Raw genomic sequence first — 22,257 nt, 5'->3', positions numbered from 1 at the left:
GCCTCCTGAGTGCTGGGACTAAAGGTGTGTGCCACCACCACCTGGCACAGTATGAGTAGTTTTAACCATTAATTTTAATCTTTTTTTTCCAGGATAAATTTTTACAAGGAGACTCATTTTTGAATGAAGATTTAAATCAACTAATCAAAAGATATTGCAATGAAGCTGCTACTGAGACACTGCTGGATTTCACCAAATGTTTGAAAACATCTTCACAGTAGCCTAAAGGTGAAGAGTCAGTGGACTGTCTTATATATTTATTTGTGCATATATTTATATGCGCATATTCAGAGACACACAACACACACAATACATGAGGGTCTTTTTCTTCGTGTTCAAGGAAAACTTCCTGAGAACAATTATATGAGAACCGAAGCAGAGGCCACTTCTGAACTCGAAGAAGACGCTGTTCATTTGTTTTTTATGGCTTACTCGGCTTGCTTTCTTATACAACCCAGGCCAGCTTGCTCAGGAATGGCACCGCCCATGAGGTGTGGGCTGAGCCCTACAACATCGGTTATTAATTTTGTAAGCACCCTACAGACATTCTCATAGGCAAGTCTGATGGAGGTAGTTCTTTAGTTTGGGTTCCCTCTTCATGGGTGACTTTAGTGTATGTCAAGTTGACAAAAAATGAGCAAGACAGTTATTAAATCCTCTTTATAACTAAATAAATATTGTGATTGCAGCACCATAGATGAAAGCAAAAAATTCTTAGTAAGGATTTTTAAAAGATAGCTTAAAATTAGATTCTTGTTCATTGGCTTCTATTTAATGATACATGTAATAACCAGATCTGACCTTTAGAAGGAATGAGTATTGCCCTGGGAGTGTGGGTGCATCACTTTAATCCCAGCACTCAGGCAGAGGCAGGTGGATCTCTGAGTTCAAGGCCAGCCTGGTCTACAGAGTGAGTTCCAGGACAACCAGGACTTTTATACCGAGAAACCCTGTCTCTAAGAAACAAACAAACAAAAGGTAAAGGAGTGAGTGCTCTTATGGCTAGTTCAAAGAAAGTTGAATGTGATTCTGGAATCTTTGAAGCTGTGTTTATTCTTTTACACTAGAGTGATGGGGGTAAGTTGCTCAGTAGGACGCAAGTAGGGCTGAGATGTCTGTTGTGCTATAGCGACACTGGTGCTGACTAACTAGTAAAGTGGTTTTTTTTTTAATTCTTACAGATAAAACTGTATATGCTTTATAAATAGTTATAAACCATTATTTTATATAGTAGCTATTGCCATATGTAGAGGTGACGTATGAAAGGTGTACATAGATATTTTCTGCTATTAATAGTTGAATAAAATAGCTTCCTTTTCTACTTCATAGTCTTGTGGAGGTTTTGTTTTTTTCACTGTTAGTGAAAAGCAGTTCAGGTAAATAGACTGTTGATTCAGCACCATAGAAGCCAGTCTTTCTGGGCCTGAGAGCTCTTTCCTAATGAAAATATGAAAACAGAAAATCCTCTTACCATCCAGCAGACTCGGGAACAGTGACCAGTTAATCAATTTAAAGCCAGCCCTTACTCCTTCTGAGAGTTAAGCTGGGTGTGTGGGTGTCTGGGCAGAGAAGAGGTCGGCAGGTATTGGAGGAGAGAGCACTGGGGGACAATTACCAGCTTGAATATGGGCGTATTCTTACATTGAGTTCCAGTCTCTCTCTCTCTCTCTCTCTCTCTCTCTCTCTCTCTCTCTCTCTCTCTCTCTCTCTCTCTCTCCTCCTCTCTCTCTCTCTCTCTCTCTCTCTCTCTCTCTCTCTCTCTCTCTCTCTCTCTCTCTCTCTCTCTCTCTCTCTCTCGTCCCACTTTATAACTTGGGCTTTACTGGAACTCAGAGAGCTCTGCCTGGAATTAAAGGTGTTCACCACCATGCCCACATTTTTAAGGCTTTAATTGTTTCTTGTTTTGTGACAGGGTCTCCCTATGTAGTCCTTGCTGTCCTGGAACTCACTATGTTCACTAGGCCAACCTTGAACTCACAGAGAAACTCTTGACTTTGCCTCCCATTACACCCAGCTAAGGCTTGATTATTAATGATGAGAAAAGGTATGGTTCAGCATACAACTTTCTTAAATTCTACTGTTTGACTAAAAACATTTCAGGAATGTTAGAAATATTTGTATACACAACCAAAAGATCTATCTGTATATATGTATCAATTGTTTTCTAACACCGGTACATTTATGCTTCACTTTGGCAGCAACGACATACGTAAGTGAAAAGCCAGTTTTAAAATAGAAATGGACTGGTTGGGTATTTCATGACTGTTTTAGACTTTTCCGTTTATTGTCACAGTTGGACCATAAATCTATACAACTAGCATTTGAATGACATACATATTTGAGGATGAACTATACGTATACATTAACTTTTTATATAGGCTTATTAATGTTTCCCTTCTTGGAGATAACTATTATAGGCATTAATAATCACAGGCACATATACCTTGAGGGATATATTAAACTACAGCCTTAATTCTTTTGAAGACAGATCTTGAGCACCTACTGTGTGCTCAGCAGCACACCAGGCACTTAAAGGTAAGAGTGAAACGGCCTTGGTCCTCCTGCATCTTTGATGCCAGGTCAGGAAATTCATAGATTAAAAATGCAGCATTACCCAGCCCAGTGTCAGAATCATTTGATCTCCTTCATTTATAGAAACTTGATAAAATGTCTCCAGGATATGTTTTAAAAATGCGGCAGTGCTGTGTACTTGTTACAGACCTATTACTTTATTTCAAAGGGAACCGTTAGTGCCATGCAACTGCCAAAATGAGAATAGTCTGAGTTTTGTTGGCAAGAGAACGGTGGCGCAGCGGGACTCTTCCACCGACATGAAAGCTCTGCAGTGTATTTTTGACAGGTCTCCTTTTAGAATGCGCAAAGAAGGGATTTTATTCATTCTATAATTGGTAAAAGAAACTCTCCAAGCAAAAGTCAGGATTTTTAGTGTGCTTTATAATTTGAAGAAAAATGTCTTCAAATGGAACAACGCCAATAAGAAGATAAAATGTAGGCTTTACTCTGAAGGAACACGTATTTCAGTCTGGTAAGTCACAATGTTGTGCTTCATTTCAAGAATGAGAAGAATACATCGCATTTAGTTGACTTTGCTGTTTTTTTTTTTTGTTTGTTTGTTTGTTTTTGTTTTTCGAGACAGGATTTCTCTGTGTAACAGTTCTGCTGTCCTGCAACTTACTTTGTAGATCAGGCTGGCCTCGATCTCAGAGAGACCCACCTGCCTCTGCCTCACAAGTGCTTGGATCATAGGTGTGCACCACAACCGCCCAGCTAGTTGACAGTTTTGTGATGGACAGTTTTATAAATAATTTACATCAGATGGCAAGTGTGACCCGGATCCGTGGCTCTTCAGTAAATCAGACGCCATTGCACTAGATGTCTAGCACTTTTCATGTTCAAATGTTTTATTTTTAGGAAGTCTTGAAATAGATTGAACCACTAATGCTTGTAACCATAGCAATATCAAGAAAGCTATGTCTAATAAATACACAAGTACAGTGTCAGTACAAACATTGCAAAATAAATAAGTCTACTTTAAACATCAACTTAATCTGCTTTTGCTTTTAAAAATGATTGGTCTTATTAAGACGTCACAACTCAGTAGATATTAAATTGTACATCATTCTAAATTCATTTTGTGAGAACTGAAATTGGAACAATCTGTGGGCAAATGAATAATAGCTTTGAAAAAAAGAACGTTTCTATTTGCAAAACGGCAGCCTAAAGAGTGCACCTTGGTACACAATATAGGAACTAATTTGAATAATTGTTAACAAACCTTACAGGACATATTTACATTTCCAATGCCCTAGGCTTCCACTGCTCATTAAACCTATGGCCAGTTCTTGAGGTTTTCCAATCTCTGTGCCTCTGGTTCCCAGTTCTCCACGTTGGGTCAGCCAGCTGGTCCTTGGGCCAAGTTCATGCATTTTTGTATGACCCTTAATCTTAAGAATAGCTTTTACAATCTTAAGTGGATGGAACACTTGAAAGATTTGTGATATGTGAAAATGATAGGAAATTCCAATTCATGTGTCCATAAATAAGATTTTATTTTCAGTCATGTTCATTCTTGTACCTGTTGTCAGCAGCTGCCTTTGCACTCCTGTGACTGAACTGAGTCGAAGGCGTATGACCCCGACCCGAAAATGTGTACCGCCTGTCCCTTTACAGATGACGCTGGTTGCCTTAAGCTTGGGCCTGGCTTTTCCACCTGTAGCATCTGTGCAATGCCCTGGGTGTCCTTGCCCTGTGCCACCCTGCCTGTCCTCCGCGTGAAGAGGGCAGGAGTTGAGAAACCATCACTGCAGTTTCCATGTGATGGAAGTAAAGTTTTCTCCGCCGTGTTCATTCTCCAGCGCTTCTCACCAAGGGTCTTCACCTGTAACATCCACAGGAGCTTATTAGTGGGTTGAATACGAAGAAACACGATATTTACAGCCTACGCAGGTTCAGTTGTTCAGCTACAGAAGCCCACAGCTCTCACAGCAGTGTTAAAACATGGTGTCCATCGAAGGTAGAACAGTGTTAATTCTGTCGTGACACACATTTCTTTTTTTTTCTAGACTTTACTAATTGAGCTATATGCTTTTCCCACTCCCCTTCCTTCCTCCCCTCTCCCCTTCCACACCCTCCCGCCGCCACCCCAACTCCCAATTTACTCAGCAGATCTTGTCTTTTAGACATAAAGCAAAGAATAACCAGCCTACAGTCCACAACCCCAGAGTACCTAAACAACAAAGAAAAGGAAGGAGAAAAAGACAAGATTTTTTTTCAATGATTTATTTTTATTTTGTGTACATTGTTATTTTGCCTGCATGTGTGTCTGTGTGAGGGTGTTGGAACCCCTGGAATTGGAGAGATAGGCAGTTGTGAGCTTCCATTGTGGGTGCTAGGAATTGAACCTGGGTCTTCTGGAAGAGCTTTTAACCTCTGAGCCGTCTTTCCAGCCCCAGGAATACCACATATAATTTCAGAGCCCAGGTACTGTGTTGAGGTACCATTTCTGCCTTCATGGAACAAGCCCCTTGAAAAGACAGGAGGCGCCCATCCTGTGTTACAAAGTACTTTGTGTTGTGCTACAGTACCTTAATATACCTGGGTCAAACACGCCCTCCGTCACTGCTGGTAACCCACTGCGTCACTGGGGGACAAGGCACCCACAGGTTTCTCCTCCTTGACTTGGACACTTTCTGAGGCCACAAGCTGAGGAGGCGAGGTGAGTCCTCGGGGCTGCTTAGTAGATTTTGTGAGTTTCTTGAGTTCACTTGCAAAGGAGATGCCCCTCCTTTTATCTTCTCGGGATGCCTACATAGAATAAAAAAAAAAAACCTTTGATGGAAAGGTAAACCCAGGCTCCTGAGTCCCATGGCATTCTCAGAGAGGAAGTATGTACTCCTTTGTACTTCTCTGGCAAGTAAAGATTTGGGCCAATAGGCCAAAGACCTCTATCCCAAGATCTTTTAGCCACACGAGAGCATGATGTTTTGTCTTTTCTCCCCGCAGAGTGAAAACAAAATAAGTACCTTCCAACTACTCGACTTACAAACTTTCTAGAGATTTCACCCGTTCCCAGGTTGAATTGATATGATGAGACTGACCATCAAGAATTTACACAGACGGCAAAGTAACTTTCATGTTACCTGAACCTGCTCCTTTAGCTTAAGGATGAATTTCCCTGCACCTTTCCACTTGCTTTGGGCTTGAAACACACATTCTTGGTCCAAAAGGATCCTCTGTGAGGACTTTGGAGCAGAAGACTTCTTATTGGGCGCATCTTTCATCACCTCTTCCAAAAGCACATAGTCGCCTGGGTTGGGGTTGTTCAGGATGCTGTAGGAATATTTGGCTTTGCATAACGTCTGAAAGATAAGTTAGGGTCTGCTTAGTCAAGCGTCTCCCACGTTTGCATCCCTCCTGGGTGAAATTTTAAGGTGGGAAAGTGGCTCAGACTCTGAGTGATGGGAAAGATTTTCAAATCTGCTCCCTCAGTGCCTCACTTTCATTTGAGTCGCTATGGCTTATAACACTCGTCAGGCTACCTACCTCACTTAGCTTCCAAATGGTCTGACTTACAGTGGTGTCAGAGCACCTGGGATGGGCCAGTGAAGTCAGACATAGGAGGAGGATTAACTCAACAGAAAAGAATCTGAGCGCCCCCCCCCCCCCACCGCACACCCGCCAAAAGAAGTTTGTCAACACACTGTAAGTCAGACACAGCTCTGAGTGAGATCTGGAGACTGAGTGAGTAAGGGATAGAGCCGGGATTGAACCCTCAGCCGTGTGATCAGCGGTCTGTGCTGTTTACCGTGCGATATCACTTCTCAAGCAGGGGTTCAATGAATGTAAACCCTGAAGAGGCCATGAGGAACAGTTCTCTGAAATCATGTTTTAAAAACAGCCTGACCTAGAGGAGAGGATTTGGTCAACAGTCAGAGCTGGCCTCCACCTTGTGTTCTGTGGCATCCTCCAGAGATGGTCATTTGTTATTTACTCATCTGTTTCTGGAGTAATTTCTGCAATGTCACCTAAACCCATTATCAGCAGAGATCCGAGCTCACTGTAGATGTTAGCTAAATATCTGTTGCACACTGAGCAGCTATTTCCCATCCTTAAGAGACATATTCCCCCATCCAGCTCCCCATTGCCGAGCTTCACGCACAAATGAGCTGTCAATACCCACATGGTTTGTCCCAGTCATTTATATCAATAAGGGGCATGGAGTGAGGAAAGGAGAGACTCCTTGTGGCCCAGAACCCTGTACCTGCCAGGCCGGAAGCCCAGAACCCCGTGCCTGCCAGGCAGGCAGTATCTCTGAACTGCACCCTGGTCCCCAAGGAGACTTTTACCTGCTGAATGACATCCTGTGCAGTGCTGACCCGGGGGGCTTTGATGACGGTTCGGGGTTGCTCTGGAGAGACATCATGAACTTGGACGAAGAAACTCTCTTCCTCCGAGCTCAAGACCGTCACTTCTTTGTCATCTTGGACAATTCTTTTCTCTTCTAGGGTCTATATTTTTTTTAAAAAAGGAAAACATATGAGCAATTGGTAATATGATTCAGAAGACAAAATAATTCAAGCAAAAAATTTGAGTTGTATCTTGGTATTGTGAAAAACATCACCTTAGTTGGATAGTTCATACATTAGCTAGTAGTTCATACACTAATCTAAAAAGATGTACCTGCTTCTGAGGGGAAGAAAGGCTTGATGCTGGCACACACATAGAATAAACCAGTTTATAAGTGCCTGTTAGCTGTGGATTTTGAGAGACCAAATCAATTACAAACTTTTAGAAAGAAAATACACTGAAAGCCCAGTAAGAACACAGTAAGCTCCATTGAGGGGAAGTTTATTCCCCAAACACCATTAACATTTAAGGAATATTAGACACGGGAGCTGGTGAGATGGCTCAGCGGGTGAAGGTGCCTGGCATGCAAGCCCGATGATGTGTCCAGTCCGTGGGCTGCGTGTAAATGTGGAAGGTGAAAACCAAATGCACAACGTTTTCCTCTGAGCTCCACCCACATGCTGTGGCCCATGTGCCCCTTCCCCCTCCTACTCCTCCCTCCTCATTTCAAGGCACAAAAGAGAAATACTAGACATGGAACAGGAAGCATGGCATACTCACCCAGGCGGGGCAAGCAAAGCCCACAGTGAGAAGGCCAAACAATGGCTGCAGGTAAGCCACACTTCAGTGGAGAGATTCCCAACACTATGAGAATTAGTATCAGGCTAATTGGATTTGGGTCAATTTTAGTGAAATCCAATTTCCCTCTCGCTTGTATGCATCATCTTTACAAAAGATTTCTTTATTTAATTTATGCGTGTGTGCCTACATGTATGTATGTGCACTACTCGAGTGCCGGAACCTTTGGAGGTCAGAAGAAAGTGTCAGAGCCCTGGACCTGGAGTTACAGGTGGTTATGAACCACCATGAGGGTGGTGAGTAGGAGCTGAGCCCGAGTCCTCTTCAGTAGCAGTGCTGGCTTTTTACCGCTGAGCCATCTCTCTAGTTCCCTACTTTCGTTTTATTAAAAAAATTCAAATGGACTGGAAAAATAGCTCAGCAGTTAAGAGTACTGGCTGCTCTTCCAGAGGAGCAGGGTTTGATTCTCAGTACCCACATGATGGCTCACAGCCATCTGTAACTCCACTTCCAAGAAATATCCAATGATGTCTTCTGGCCTTCATGGGCACCAGGCATGTATTTGGAAATAGATTTATGTGCATGCAAAACAACTGAATGAATAAAAACAGTCAAATAAAAACAGTCATAATGATAAACCCTTTCCTATTCTCTCCTTTTTATATCACCTCATTCTCATGAACAAACAAATGAGCAAAGAAGTCTGTAAAGGAAATCTCACTGTTGTTAGGTGGTGTACCCCTGTGAACATCATTCATGGATACATAAGTGCATCTTCCAGCGTGTGAATAGACAGACACAAAATCCTGGAATTGTGTGAATAGGGTTGTGATATATATAATCTTCCATTTATCAGTGCCCCCCCCCCCTTTTTGAGACAGAGTCTCTCTGTGTAGCCCTGGCTGTCTTGGAACTCAGTCTATAGACCAGGCTGGCCTTGAACTAAGAGATCCTTCTGCCTTTGCCTCCCAAGTGCTGGAATTAGAGGTGTGCACCATCACTACCTGGCTGCCCCATTTTCAAATGACAACAGTTTAAAATTATAGTCTACAAGAAAAGAGAGACAGAGGCAGTAGTAGGCAACCCTATCAGATGTCAGGACTTCATGTAGGAAATTCTATTCCCAGCATTCTTGTAACCTGATTGCCACAGACAGACTACAGAAATGATGCTAATTAGCCAGAAGAATTCAAGGTTTGCTGCCACTGGCCTGCAAGTTTCTGTTGGTCCCATCACCCAGAGGATTGCTCCCATTGATACTTAAGTCAGACTGGGAAACTGCCACCAGGTGGTGCCAAACTAACTGAGTCTGGGAAGGATCTGCCCCAGCCTCTTCCAGAAACCTGAAGTCACAACCCATACAGCTTACACGACCTGTTTCCGACTTTGCTCAACCTAACAGTGGAGGTGGAGCAGTAAAGGTGTTTTGCTGGGCTGTCAACATAGCCTGCTTGGTGAGATCCAAGTCCTGTGAGAGATCCTGTCTCAAAGAAAACAAGGCAGATGACTTCTGAAGAATACGTGTGGTGGTTCTCTGGCCTCCACATGCACAACTGTACATATGAACACACATACACAGAGGAAAATTCTAAGTTGCTTCATAAGATCAGCAAGAATGCATATTTTGCTAGGTGTGGCGCGCACACCTCTAACCCTAGCACTAGGAAGGCAGAGACAGGTGAATCTCTGTGAGTTCAAGGCCAGTCTGGTCTACATAGCAAAGTCTACATAGCTAGTCAGGGCTACATAGTGAGACACTGTCTCAAGAAAAATTTATGGTTTTTTTTTTGGTTAGTTTGTCTGTGTATGTGTGTGTGTGTGTGTGTGTGTGTGTGTGTGTTTGTGTATGGAAGCCAGAGGTCGAAATTAGGCATCTTCCTCTGTTGCTCTCTCACTGAACCTGTAGCCCGAGTTTTCTGTACAGCTGGCTGGTCAGACAGCTCTCAGGATCTGTCTGTCTCAGCACCTCCATGATGGGTTACAGACACACCACTGTACTTGCTACTTTTATGGGTGACTCGAACTTGGGTTCTCTGTAAGAGCAGTATGTGCCTTAACTGCTGAGCCATCTCTCTAGCCCTTTATTTATTTTTGAGACAGGTTCATAAGGACGAGGTTAGCCTCAAATTTTCTATGTGGCTGAGGCTGACCTTATTCTTCTGCTTCCATGGCCCAAGTGCCAGAATACAGATATGCACCAATACACCAAGCTCTTTTATTTTAAAATTAATTTTTAGACTTAGTACATAAAGTAATGGGGTCCATGGTAGAAGAGAGTGTGTCATTTTTGAACCTTAGAACATTATTTAGAGTTTCCTTTCTTTCTTTCTTTCTTTCTTTCTTTCTTTCTTTCTTTCTTTCTTTCTTTCTTTTTCCTTTTTGAGATACAGTCCCTCTATGTGAGTTTGAGGACAGCCTGGTCTACAGAGATTCTCCTGCCTCTGCCTCCTGAGTGCTGGGATTAAACAGATGCACCATCATGCATGCAAGAGTTCATTTACTTTTAAAGGTATTTTTTGCCTTAGATGGTGAATAGAGAATAACAACAGTGGCCTCAATGAAACACTTTTTAACTAAACATTCCCTACATACTGTACACATATGCACTTTATGATCACTTGGAGAGGCTAACCTGCTGCTGTTTTCAGATTTTACAGGCCAGGCAAGCAAGTCACAGAAGTTAGGTGATGTGAATGCAGTCAGAGGATACACTGCCTAGAACATCAGAAGAGTATAACAGGCAGGGAGAAGAATGGAGAAATTACCAATAGAACCTGGAAATATTTTTTTTTTTTTGAGACCGGGTCTCTACATAGCCCTGGCTGTCCTGGAACTCAAGAAGCAGACCAGGCTGATTTTGGACTCACAGAGATCTGCCTGTCTCTACTCAAGAGAGTCTACTGGGATTAAAGGTGTGCACCACCATGCCCAGACAAACGGCTTGTAGAGATGATTAGTTTTACCCTATAAAATAAATGCAAATCTTTGCAGTGATGATAGTGCCCTCTAGCATTCAATAATCAATGAGGTATTAATTAATGAAATAGTAAGTATAAGGATCAGTAGATACTGAAACACAGCACCCTTGTGCAAGCTAGGTATTTACTCTAGTGCTATGTATTACCTCTGGCCCTAATAAATATTTATGAGGCATCACTGCACCAGGCAAACCTAAATCACCAAATATGACTCGTTTTCCTTTGACATATGTTTCAGTCATAAGAACCTCCTCTCCACAGAGGTATGTGGAGAACTACTACAGTCTACTCACCAGGAAAAGTTTGAGAAATCCCTAGTGATTTACCTCCCCCTCCTTCAGACTGCTGCTCTCCCTGCGAGTTTTATTAAGCATCCATTCTGGAAGGTTTTACTGTCCGCTGTCACATACATTAGGCGACCCACTGGCGTCATAAACTCCCCGGCCTTTCCACCTACATAATGAAGTCCATGCTGACTGCCCCGTTACCTCCCATAGCACAGGTCTGTGGATAATCCTCAGGGGCTGAGAGCGGAATTCCTGCCGTGGCAGCAGAGGGTGGCAGAAAGAGCATGCAATCACAGCCACAAGGCTTGTTCTTTCTGTCATGACCCCGCCATTGTTTTAACGCCTCTGAATCTTAGCTTCCTTTTACATCACGAGGACACAGAAAATGGGTGTCTGAGCCCATTCAATTCTCTAAAGTTTAACTTATTTACTGAAACTGCCACTTAGGGCCTACTTTTTTATAGGTAGCTAATTGATGAAGCGAGACATTTATAAACAGGAAAGACTTAGGGAGAAATTAAAGATGGCTTCAAAAGTCTACCTGAGAGCCCTCTGATGTTTTCCCATAAAGCACTGTGAGCTTAGTCTCTGCCTTCACACACCTGATGGAAAAAGTGAGGAAGATGACCATGTTTCTTTGCTTAAAGTATGACCTTTTACAGTCGGAGGCAAGATTGGAGAAGGAAAGTGGTGGCTCTGAGCCCAGAGAGAAGCTGGTGTTGTGTCTGGCTAGCAGACCATGCTTGCAGTGGCTAACTAGAAAGTGAAAATGGAAGACTTGGTGAGGAGCGCTAGCTCACCTTCCCAGCACACATGTGTTTCTGATGGGCATTCAACTAGCCAAAGCCCTGTTATACACTAAAGACCCTTGACTGGGGGAGGACCCAGAACAGGGTCATGTACACATTGGGTACTTATCAAATATGTGTTTAATTAAATTGTTGAAACAATTTGACTGTTCATCACTTGACTTGTCGCAAGGCCTGATGGTATAAGGCTGGAGCAATGGCTTTATATCCCACTGTAGAAGGGAATAGGAAGGGAGTGGGCACTACCTAGGTTGTTCTGCGAAGAAAACTGCTCCACAGACAATCTCAAGCAAGGGTCAATGGATTAGGAGTCAGTATGAAAGTTGTTGCTTACCTTCCTTTCATGGGGACAACCATAGGGTTTCAGCACATATAAACTTGTACTAATACTGACTAAGTGTGAGAGATGATCTAGATAGACTATTTTAAAGACACAATGAGCGAATGTAGAAGCCAGAACCTTTCAGATGTTGATGATCCCTCATTTAAGAAACTTGGGACCCGATGGGCTCCAGATTTTGTCATCTTTCAGATCTGGGGATCTTTGCCCAGACTGTACAAGCTGGATATGCCCAGCTAGGCAAGAGCTTTATCAGACACTAAGAAGAGAGTCAGCAGTTCCTGTGCTAGGCAGTGTGGCGGCTCCCCTCACCTGAGCCTTTGCTTTCTATGGTTTAAAAATATTAAGTGGAAAATGCCACCGATAAATAATTCATAAGTTTTAAATCACATGAGTGGAATAACAATATTTCTTGCTGTTTTTTTCTGTCCTGGGAGGTGGGGGTGGTGTAGATGAGGACATGACTCACCTGTGTCCATCACATCCCTATTGGACTATCTGCCCACCAATCTTCACTATCTTGGTGATCAGATCAGCAGACATGGCATCATCACACGTGGATACCAGTGACTGGTGCTATCTGAAGGACAGGCGTCTACAGGGGAGGGCAGCCTAGGCCATTTCCATAGGGCTGCGGGTTTAAAGCAACCCTTACAGCAACAGCTACACACTTACAAATACAGCACTGACTCACAGCGGTGGCCTCGCACAGGAATCCTTTAGGTTCCTGCTTCCTTCGTTTTACAAGGCTGAGTGTCTTTAGTTAGCTATCTGACTATGTGCAAGAAATTAAAACCATTTTCCCATGTTTACTTGAGAAGAATAATCTGAACGAGGTTTCAAAGACCAGTCATTCAGGATCTGAGGAAGGTATTCGGTGGCTGCTGGCTGATGACACACTGAGCCGTCATCACGCAGGCTGTGTCCAGGTGGCACTTACTTCCTGCTGGGACTTTAAGACGATCCTGCCTACGTAGCCTTCTTCTGGGAACCAGCTGTTTAAAATCTGCACGATATCTTCTTCTGGACCCACAGCTCTCTGGAATGGCTGTTTCTTGCACTCATTCTTCTCCTTAGATATAAAATGCTTCTCTTCCATCAGAAAACAGTCTGTGGCGGTGAGTTTGGTGTCCTGGTCTATCACCAGAATCTAAAGAAGAAGCAAGGGCATTAGGCACATCTCTGAAGAGTGGCACACACTCAACACGAGTCTGTTTTCCTAAGGTTCTGACAGGTTTGCTGGGCAGTTTATAAGAGATGCCTACTTGGGAGTGTGGCACAATTCTTTCTAGAGCTGTAATAATTCTTATATGTCCCAAACGGATGGTTTATGCTCACTCTGGGCAAAGGCACAATTTATTTATAAACCCCATACAGCAGCATAACTAATTTTCCCAATGCTGGAACGAGAGATTCTATTGAATTAAAACCTCAGGTTTCTTACTCCGTGAACTTGGTTCTTTGAAACCTTGCAACAAAGGGCTGATGCAAAGAATCCTGTGCAGCCTGAAAACACCATCTCTTTTCTCACCGTGGAAACAACCATCCTGTCGTGGAAGGCTCACAAGGCTAAGGTCCCGTCTGGTAATTCTCCTTTCGGGAGATTCCTGACACTGTGTCCAAAGAGTTGTTTCTCTGTGGACTCTGGCCTGCACAATCCGATGGAGTGGTTAAGACAGAGCTTTGAAGTCAGTCCTAGGCCTTAGATTTCCATTTAAGACTTTTTTGAGTTGAGAACATCTCAGTGGTAGAGCACTTGCTCAGCTTAGCGTGCATGAGGGTGTCTTTGGAGTGTATCTATAAAATGGGACACTCACAGTAACAATCTCTTCTTTGGGCTTATGATGGAGGCGTTAAGCGCCATGCAAGACATTAGGAGCACTCAACAAGCGCCAGCCATCATTAGAGTCTTACTGGTGTTGTCTTTCTCACTCCTGTCGTGTAGATTGCTGATGAAGTGCCAGTGATAACGAAGACATCTTCTTGTTCCCTTCCCGCGAGAGGAGGCTGCATGGTGGGAGCCTACTGCCACCACCTGGCATGGATTAAGCCAACACCAGGTTCCTCAATGAGGAAATGGCCACAGTTAATATTTCTCACGTGGAGGGGAAGCACAGTATAAGGCGCTAAGGATGGTAGGAGCAGAAAATTCTCCCAACTCTTATCCCTCTCCTTGAGCCCTTATCCTAAAGCTGCATGCTGGTAATTCTATGGGGGCCAAGGTAAACAATTTGGATCATGCACACATATGTTTCTACAAGAAGGAGTCAGGGTGGCGAGTTTCCAAAGGTTCTCTTGGTGCTGTCATCTCCTCAAGAAACTCAACACCCCTTTCTCTCAGCACTGAGGCCTCATTTGTTTATTTGCATGGGGTGAAAATATGGTTCTGCTTTCCTTAGTGGCTGTGGGAAGTTCCCTTGATTTTATAGACTCTTAGTAGTGATTTGATACTGAACCTTATGAATTAATTGACTCAAAAGTCATCAAGGAAAATAAAACCAAATCTTTGGCAGTAGTTTCTGTTGGGTTGTCTGTAAAATTTGGACCTTAAAGCTGTTTACTATGATGCTACTTAAGTCAGTTATAAAATAGTGGGCAAAATGTTGCACTATCCAGATAGATGTGCCCTTAAATGATAGAGATAATTAATATTAATAATATAATAATATTAATATTTATGCACTGCTGCTCAAATGGCTTTTAATTCTGCCATGCATCATATGGTTCCTGCTACGTTTCACCATATACACCGACTTTGAAGGAAGGCCCAGGGTACTCCTCTTGGTCAGTGCTCTCCTTGGTCTACCCTCAAGGAGTAGTAGTTCTAAAACGGGCTAATGATGAAAGAGTGTGTGGGAAGTCAGGCCACGGAATCACAGGGACTCTCCTAAGGTTGAGCTAGCCTGTCTAGTGGTACCAAGAACCCTGACACTATTCTTAGGATTTCAAACAATCCAAAGATATGTCAGCAAAGCCAGGAGGACTGTAAATTTAAGGTCAGCCTGGGGGAGTCCTATCTCAAAATTAAAATAAAAGGTCTGTGGTTGTAGCTCAGTGGTAGAACACTTGCCTAGCATGCTCAAGGCTGTAGGTTCAAGCCCCACCATGTAAAGATAAACAAATGGACTATAGATAAGGAAATAAAGGACACACCATCAACATGGACTTTTACGGATTTATGTGAATACATATATGCATATATATTTGCACACACACATACGTTTTGGAGACTAAATTTCTTTAACCATGGGTTCAGTGGACTTGCCTGTTGGAGAAGCTGCTTTGCCTTGGTGCCTCCATTTATAGTGAAAACAGCAAAGGGCTCTGGACCTGGGACACCATGCACGGTGACTCTGTGAGTCTGAGAACATTTCCTCTCTTCAGAATTAAACATCTGTCAATGAAGAGCACATGGTTTTTCGTGCATCCTCGGTAACATAGAAGTTCTAGGCTCTATTCAACACAACATTTCTAGGACCCACGTGTAACCTGCTGCATGCTGATGCTGTGATCTCCTCACCAGCCATGAGGAAATCCAGTCACCAGAGTACTAACTTCCTGAAATGACAGCTTCTTTCCAGCACGAGTGGGGATTGCGCTCCTATGAAACGTGTGCTAGTTTTCACTTTTTAAAAGCTCCTTGGGTGATACAAACGCGAGCCAAGGTTTTTATAGTGTGATAAAAAAAAAAAAAGGAGAAAGGAAGGCAACCCAAGAAAATAAGGGCAGGGGTACACAGAGAAGAAAGAGAGAGACAAGGGAGAGAGAGGCCAGAGGAGAAAGCAGGACAATATAAGATGAAGGTGGTCCAAGAAAGGGCCTGAGCCTGTGAACACAGGGAAACTGGACACACTGTCACATATATTTTTAATTTACAGAGGAAGAAAAATAGAATCAAGCAGTAAATTAGAGCAGTGTTCCTTGTTTACATAAACGACCCCAGCTGAGAGGGGTAAGCCCTGGTCCAGGGGCTCTTCAGCATCCCTGGATGTGGAGTCTTAACCAGTGCGTTAGTGCGGATGTGAGCACCAAGTGTCAGCCACGGGTGTTATCATTTCCATGGCTGCCTAATTAACGACTCCTTGGCCCCTCTGTTGTACCACAGGGGAGTCCCTCGTCAATGTAGCAGTCCCGTAGATGTATGTTGGGTGGAATAAGATCTTAATTACCAAAGAGGCCGGCATGCTGCTGCCAGAGGTATTTTCTTCCATCCTTCTGCTGTTGATGAATAAGCTGGAGATTTCCAATATTTCATTGTGGAGGTTCCGCAGCTGAAGATGCCGATAACCTGGAGGGATGCGGAATTGGGGAAGCCTGTTAGGCAAGACCAGCTGAGCTCTACAGATATCTCCATGGAGGTCAATCCACTCCCAGAATGGGCAGTGGATGGTAACAGGCAAGCCAGCAGAACTCTTTCACTGTCAGAGAGCTGTCCCCTGGGGGAGGTTCCTGCACTGTCGATGAATACTCAACTTGTCCAGTACTCTTTCTAACTTAGACTCAAATAGGCAATCATTAAACTCAAACGACAAAGAAATAGAGAATCCTGATGGTTTTGAGACCAAAGCAGCTACTATCTCTGCTTTACTAAAGGTTAATATCCACTTTAGAAAACCTTTCATTATAAAATATTTTAATAGCAAGAGATCGTATATAAATACAAAATGCAGCAATATGCAGACAGTAAAGATGGTACTGGAGTTGTATGATTATTAATATAGGAAGGTGCTCACCATACACATTAAAAATAGAAAACCAGGAAATCTTAAAACATCAGGATTAGGAGGAAGTCTATTTGCTAATCGTGTATCTCATTGACATACACCTGGGCAGAGGAATAAAGCTTGCGATAGATTCTTATCTAAAGCGATTAGACTGGGGAATGGCACACAGATACTCTTGAAACAGCTGACTTTTGCTTCTCTGTCCTTCCTCACACTTCTCTAGTAATTGTAATGGCCTGAATAATGGACCCCTGGTGGGAGCCATGGGACTTCTTTGGGGAACAACGCCTGAGAATAGCACTATCGGCTCTCCTTGGGGCAAGGCCACTGCAGGCTCTACCTCGTTTTAAAGCTTTGAGTGGAATGATTCTCTGAGCTGTTATTGCCGAACTGTTGTTCTCCACAACTGCAAAACGAAGAAACACAAGGTCTTCAAAGTGAACCCGGAAGAGAAACTGTTCGTTCCACATGGGGTTAAGCGTGTTTCGGTGGATGGGCTTCGTGCGGAAATGGCAGCTGTCCAGCGGCATGCCCAAGACGTCAACCTCGATGCAAGGACTTCCGGTGCTGTTACTGGGGCACACGTTTTGGCCAGAGATGATCTGAATGGGGACGATAAAGGATCAAGGTCACAGAGACAGAAGAGAAGCACAGAAACCACCAGTTCTCTTAGCTTCTGTCCACAGAGAACGCTGCAATGGAGACGGTGAGTGATCAGTAAACAAACACAGAGATTGTCATCAGGTAATCACGTGGCTAGAAGGCTTGAAAATCCTATCGGGCTTATATCATTCACTGAACTGAACCTCTCGCTGGACAAAGTTTGAAATATGATAAAAAGAAACACTGACATGAAATGGCATTTCTTAGATGCCAAGAAGAAAGAAGACCTATTCCATGCAAACAGGAGTTTGCCATTTATTTTCTATTTTAAATGCTGCAGAATTATATTTTACAACTACAAAATCTTCTTCAATAGTTTTGAAGCAAGTCATGGAACACTGCTAACAAAAATTAATTCATAGCTGAATAAAAGAAACAGATGAAATGGGTGTACAATGCTCTAAGTATGGGTCGGAGGAGAAGTCTTATTGTAGATGTGAGGGAGAGTACAGTCAGAGGCATCGGGAATGGTTCAGACTGAACATGGCCAGCAGACTGAACTGGACCATGTGACGAGAGGGGTAGGGGAGAGGGGAAAATCAGAAGCCAAGAGCCAGGAGAGTGGGAACCAAGAGAGGCAGCCAAGAGACAAAAAGGGCAAAAGGACCAAGTAGCCAAAGTAGCTAGGTTGTATAGGAATCAGAGAAGCTGGGGATAGGGAAGTCCAGCCTTGGGCTGGAGAGTTTAGGATAGGGGACAGGGTAGACATCTTTGTAGCAGGTACAGACCTTTGCTGAGAGAGGCTGGCAGACAGCGACCACTTTGCTGTTAATAGGCACCTTAGTTACCACTCTCCCGGGTTTCCGTGAGACCTACAGTAGCCTTCGGTAGAAAGATAAACCAACATTCTACCCTTGCTAAAATGGTCTAATACAAAACAGACAACTGCTCTCCCAGCCTAGGGCAAGAGACAAAGTAAGTTAGGTGATGGGAGAACATGTGAGCAGAGTTATCGCGGGGATTTGGAATGTCATGAGGATACTTCCTTTGGGAAGTGAGGAATGAGATTTAAAGATGGAGAGAAGAAATAACCTCGGTCTCTCTCTCTCCCCTCATTTTTTCTCTGTTAGCTAAGAGGGAACAAATTTTTGAGGAAGTAGAGGTGACTAATGACCTGCTGTCCACTATTCTAAGGCAGCAATCTGGAGAGTTTCGCCAACCATTGGTAAGACAAAGCAGGAATCGAATAACTCCACCTGCTTGTCTCAGAAACACAGAGTCTGTGACAGCGTGCCAACCTCAGCCACTGCTTTCTGAGAAACAAGAAATGATTGTGGGAACCGGCATGCTCTGAAACACGAGCAGTTCATATTTTTCTCCCAGAGGCTTACGTGTTACATGGCTCTGGCAACAGAGTACTCACAGTTAAAGAATAAATAGCAGGGTCCATGTTGTCCAGGTCTCTTTCCAGGGGAGAAAACTTCTGGTACATGGGGCAACTTTTATCCCACAGAACTGGGGGCTTCAAAACGTAACCGCAGCCACCATTTGCCTCAAACATTGCAGCATTTAAATGTAAAGGAAGATCTGCAGAACAAACAAAGCCAAGATTACCCGTTACTTCATGAAGAAGAGACCATTAGCCATTCGCTCTGGGCTGGCTAGTTTTTGTCAACTTGACACAGCTGGAGTTATTTGGGAAGAGGAATCTCAGCTGAGAAAATGTCTCCATCAGATTGCCCATAGGCAACTCTGTAGGCTATTTCCTTGATGAGTGACAGGGGAAGGCCCAGCCCATTGTGGGTCATGCCACTCCTAGGCAGGTGGTCCTGAGTTGTTTAAGAAAGCTGACTGAGCAAGCCTTGGAAAGCAAGCCAGTGAGCCATGTTCCCATATGGCCTCTGCTTCACTTCTTGCCTTGAGTTCCTGTCCTGACTTCCCTCGGTGTGAAGGAGTGTGAACTGGGAGCTGTAAACAGAAACATACCCTTTTATTCACCATGCTTTTGGTCATGGTATTTTAGTAACAGACACCCCGAGACAGACTCTGTAGCAACTGATGGTTGCTAACTATGTTCCAGCTTGTGTTAGCAGGCCCAGAGGTACAGGGGTGCAGCAGGTAATAGGGATGATGATGATGGTGATGAGGATGATACCTCACCACCACCAGAAAAACCCTTTCCTCATAGTCGCTGGAAATGTCCCATGTTCCAACGCCAAGCTAGGTTCTGCCCCTTAAAAACTCCTTTTACAAGGAAAATATCATCACGTTCATCAGACATCTTGCGTAGAATCCCTTATTTTATGCTGGTTTGGAACAAAAATCATTATTTTGGGAAAGAATCATTCGATTTTCTCATCTATAAATACCAAACCGTGCAGATAATTTTATGGCAAATTCTCGCTATTTCAAAAGTAAGATAAAATCTTAATGATACAAGAAAAAGAAAAACAAGAAAAACGGTATTTTGTTGAAATTGTAATTTCAGGCCATAATTCTTTTTAACCTCCCTTTATAGTTAAATATGAAAAAGTCGTGACATGTGATTCACATCATTTCCAGTCTCCTCAATCATAAACTTTAGGAACCCTTGCAAAGACTTTGAGTGTTTTGTCGCCAGATTTTATTTGGCGCAGTTTTTGATGAATGACCGCACCGTTTCTGGACTCTTCCACGCTCGCATGCTCATCTGATGGCTCAGTCTGTATGAACGTGGCCCAAGTGAGCAAAAGGTTTATGAGACACACCTGACAAATGTTCCCGCTGGTAGATTCCTTCCATGTGCCGAATGAACTTTGCTTCATGAGCTGACATCAAGGAAAAGCGCACTAAGTACGTTTGAACAACAAAGGCTTGGCCCCTACTCTTGTGTCTTGAGTATAAATTTTTTCTACGCATCTGAGGTTGGCCAAGAGCATGTGCAGGAATTCCCGGAGAAGATGTACTAGGCACATCAAACTCCTTGGGCCTTGGTCTCATCTGTTGAATTGGTGCAAAGCACCCATTTGCCAGGTTCCTTCCAGGGCTGATGTGACTGGACTTCAAGAGGCTGTGCTGTCCCTCCCTGGCCACTCTGTGACCATGAAACAGACACAGCTAGGGTGGCTGAGGGAGTGAGGCAAACGAGCTCACCTGAGGTGGTTAACTATGAAATGGATATTTGCCCAGTTTGGAAACACAGCATCCGTAATCTCAAAATCCAAAATCAGATGCAGCTTTATGAGCACCGATCTGACACCACAGCATAAAAATCCTTGTCTGATCTCATGATCAGGTGCAGTCAAACAGTCTCTGTCTGCATATATTCAAAAAACCTGAAAGGGGGTACCCCCAAACCACAAAACTTCAAGCTCAAACACTTCTGGCCATAAGCATTTTAGATAGAGGATAACCAATTAGCATTCTTAGCAACAGTAACAGTGGCTCAAACTTAACGATTTTAACTTCATTTAGGTTTGGAGCCAGACCTTCTTAGCACTGTGCCTAACTTAATCACTTTTATTTTATTTTATTTTATTTTACTTTTCAAGACAAGGTTTCTCTGTGTAAAATCCCTGGATGTCCTAGAACTAGCTCTGTAGACCAGGCTGGCCTGGAACTCACAGAGATCCTCCTGCCTCTGCCTCTGGAGTGCTGGGATGAAATGTGTATGCCACTGCTGTCTAGCTCTATTGGCTTTTTAAAACTTTTCTTTTTAAGACTGGGCCCCATTGTGTAGACCATGCTGGCCTCAAACTCACTGAGACTGGTCTGCTTCTGCCTCAGGGTGGCAGAATTCCAGAGACAGGGATCTGCCTGTCTCTGTCTCTAAGTGTGCCACTCCCAGCTTGTAAAACCCCTAAGAACCTTTTTTTTTAGCTAAAATCCCATTTGGTACTACAATATGTAAAACTGATTTCTGTGAATCTTCTCAGTTTGAAATGAAGAGGAGCTCAACTCAAATCTAGTCTTCTTATTGTCTCCTGGGGAGGCCTAATGGTCATCTGCATTTTGGCAACCTGTGTTTGTAACCAAATGCAAGAAAGTACATGAATCAGTCCATCCTGATTGGCCCATCTGAATCAATGACTGTGAGGGCAAATCAGCCGTACCACTACCTGCACGGTCTCCTGATCCTAAAAACACTGTGGTAGGCAGATGCCGCACTATGAAAACTGTGACTCTAATCCCATAAGCACAACAAACGCCTTTTAGAAAGAAGCTGTTCTTCTGACTGGGGCTGCAATGCTTACATTCTTGTGGGATCTGTGTATGGAGTCATATTCATCTGGCCCAGAGGAAAGAACTAGGGTGGAGTGTTGCCGATAGAAACCACAGCTTCACACATGAGCTTTAGGTTTGCAGGCTCAATGGTCGCTTTTATTGAGCATGGACCTGCTGATCCTTCCTGACCTTCTTGGAGTTGACAGTGGGCTGGAAGCTTGGGAACGGAGGGTCCTAGTTTCATAGACACCCCTGGAAGACACCAAGCTCCCCTGACATCTACAAAATGGCAAAGTAACTGAGCCCCGTGAGATAAGGAAGCTGACGGGCACAGGAAGAGTCTTGGAAGACCAGGTGCTTCTTCACCTGGGAATTATTTTGAATAACTGAGAAGTGGTTGTTCTGATATTGATGGCCTATCTGTCTGGATTCTCAAGCCACAGAGAAAGAAGTACCTGGAAGATGTCTTGTTAGTGTTTGAAACTGTAAGCTACCACCTCAATTAAATGCTTTCCTTTATAAGGGTTTCTATGGTCATGGTGTCTCTTCACAGCAAAAGAAACACTAAATAAGACACCTTTCTTTCCTTCTTTCTTTCTCTTTCGCTCTTTCTTTTTTATAATTTATTTACTTTTATTTTATGTACTC

The 22,257-nt window shown here is 43.4% G+C and overlaps 2 protein-coding genes across 3 annotated transcripts in view; one reads left to right on the top strand and one right to left on the bottom strand.

Moving 5' to 3' along the window:
• Noc3l (NOC3 like DNA replication regulator) overlaps window positions 1-1,722 on the top strand; it is a 28,895-nt gene extending 27,173 nt beyond the window's left edge. The window contains exon 20 of the mRNA XM_050160386.1: window positions 93-1,722. Coding sequence (XP_050016343.1) covers window positions 93-221 — 129 coding nt within the window. The 3' untranslated portion in view covers window positions 222-1,722. The remainder of the gene's footprint in view (window positions 1-92) is intronic.
• A 1,674-nt stretch (window positions 1,723-3,396) lies between these two features.
• The window catches only part of Plce1 (phospholipase C epsilon 1), a 262,100-nt gene continuing 243,239 nt past the window's right edge, over window positions 3,397-22,257 (bottom strand). The window contains exons 25-33 of one of the 2 annotated variants that reach the window (XM_050157296.1): window positions 18,830-18,993; window positions 17,144-17,405; window positions 16,249-16,367; window positions 15,345-15,473; window positions 13,020-13,229; window positions 6,867-7,028; window positions 5,661-5,879; window positions 5,106-5,325; window positions 3,397-4,399 (exon numbers count right to left, since the gene is read on the bottom strand). In XM_050157296.1, coding sequence (XP_050013253.1) covers window positions 5,137-5,325; window positions 5,661-5,879; window positions 6,867-7,028; window positions 13,020-13,229; window positions 15,345-15,473; window positions 16,249-16,367; window positions 17,144-17,405; window positions 18,830-18,993 — 1,454 coding nt within the window. In that variant the 3' untranslated portion in view covers window positions 3,397-4,399; window positions 5,106-5,136. The remainder of the gene's footprint in view (window positions 4,400-5,105; window positions 5,326-5,660; window positions 5,880-6,866; window positions 7,029-13,019; window positions 13,230-15,344; window positions 15,474-16,248; window positions 16,368-17,143; window positions 17,406-18,829; window positions 18,994-22,257) is intronic. The other variant, XM_050157303.1, reaches the window with a different exon arrangement.

The sequence above is a fragment of the Alexandromys fortis genome, unplaced genomic scaffold, assembly GCF_014885135.2.
Source record: "Alexandromys fortis isolate MF-2015 unplaced genomic scaffold, M_Fortis_MF-2015_v1.1 scaffold_10, whole genome shotgun sequence".
Lineage (NCBI taxonomy): Eukaryota > Metazoa > Chordata > Mammalia > Rodentia > Cricetidae > Alexandromys > Alexandromys fortis.
This window is presented reverse-complemented; position numbering and strand designations above follow the sequence as displayed.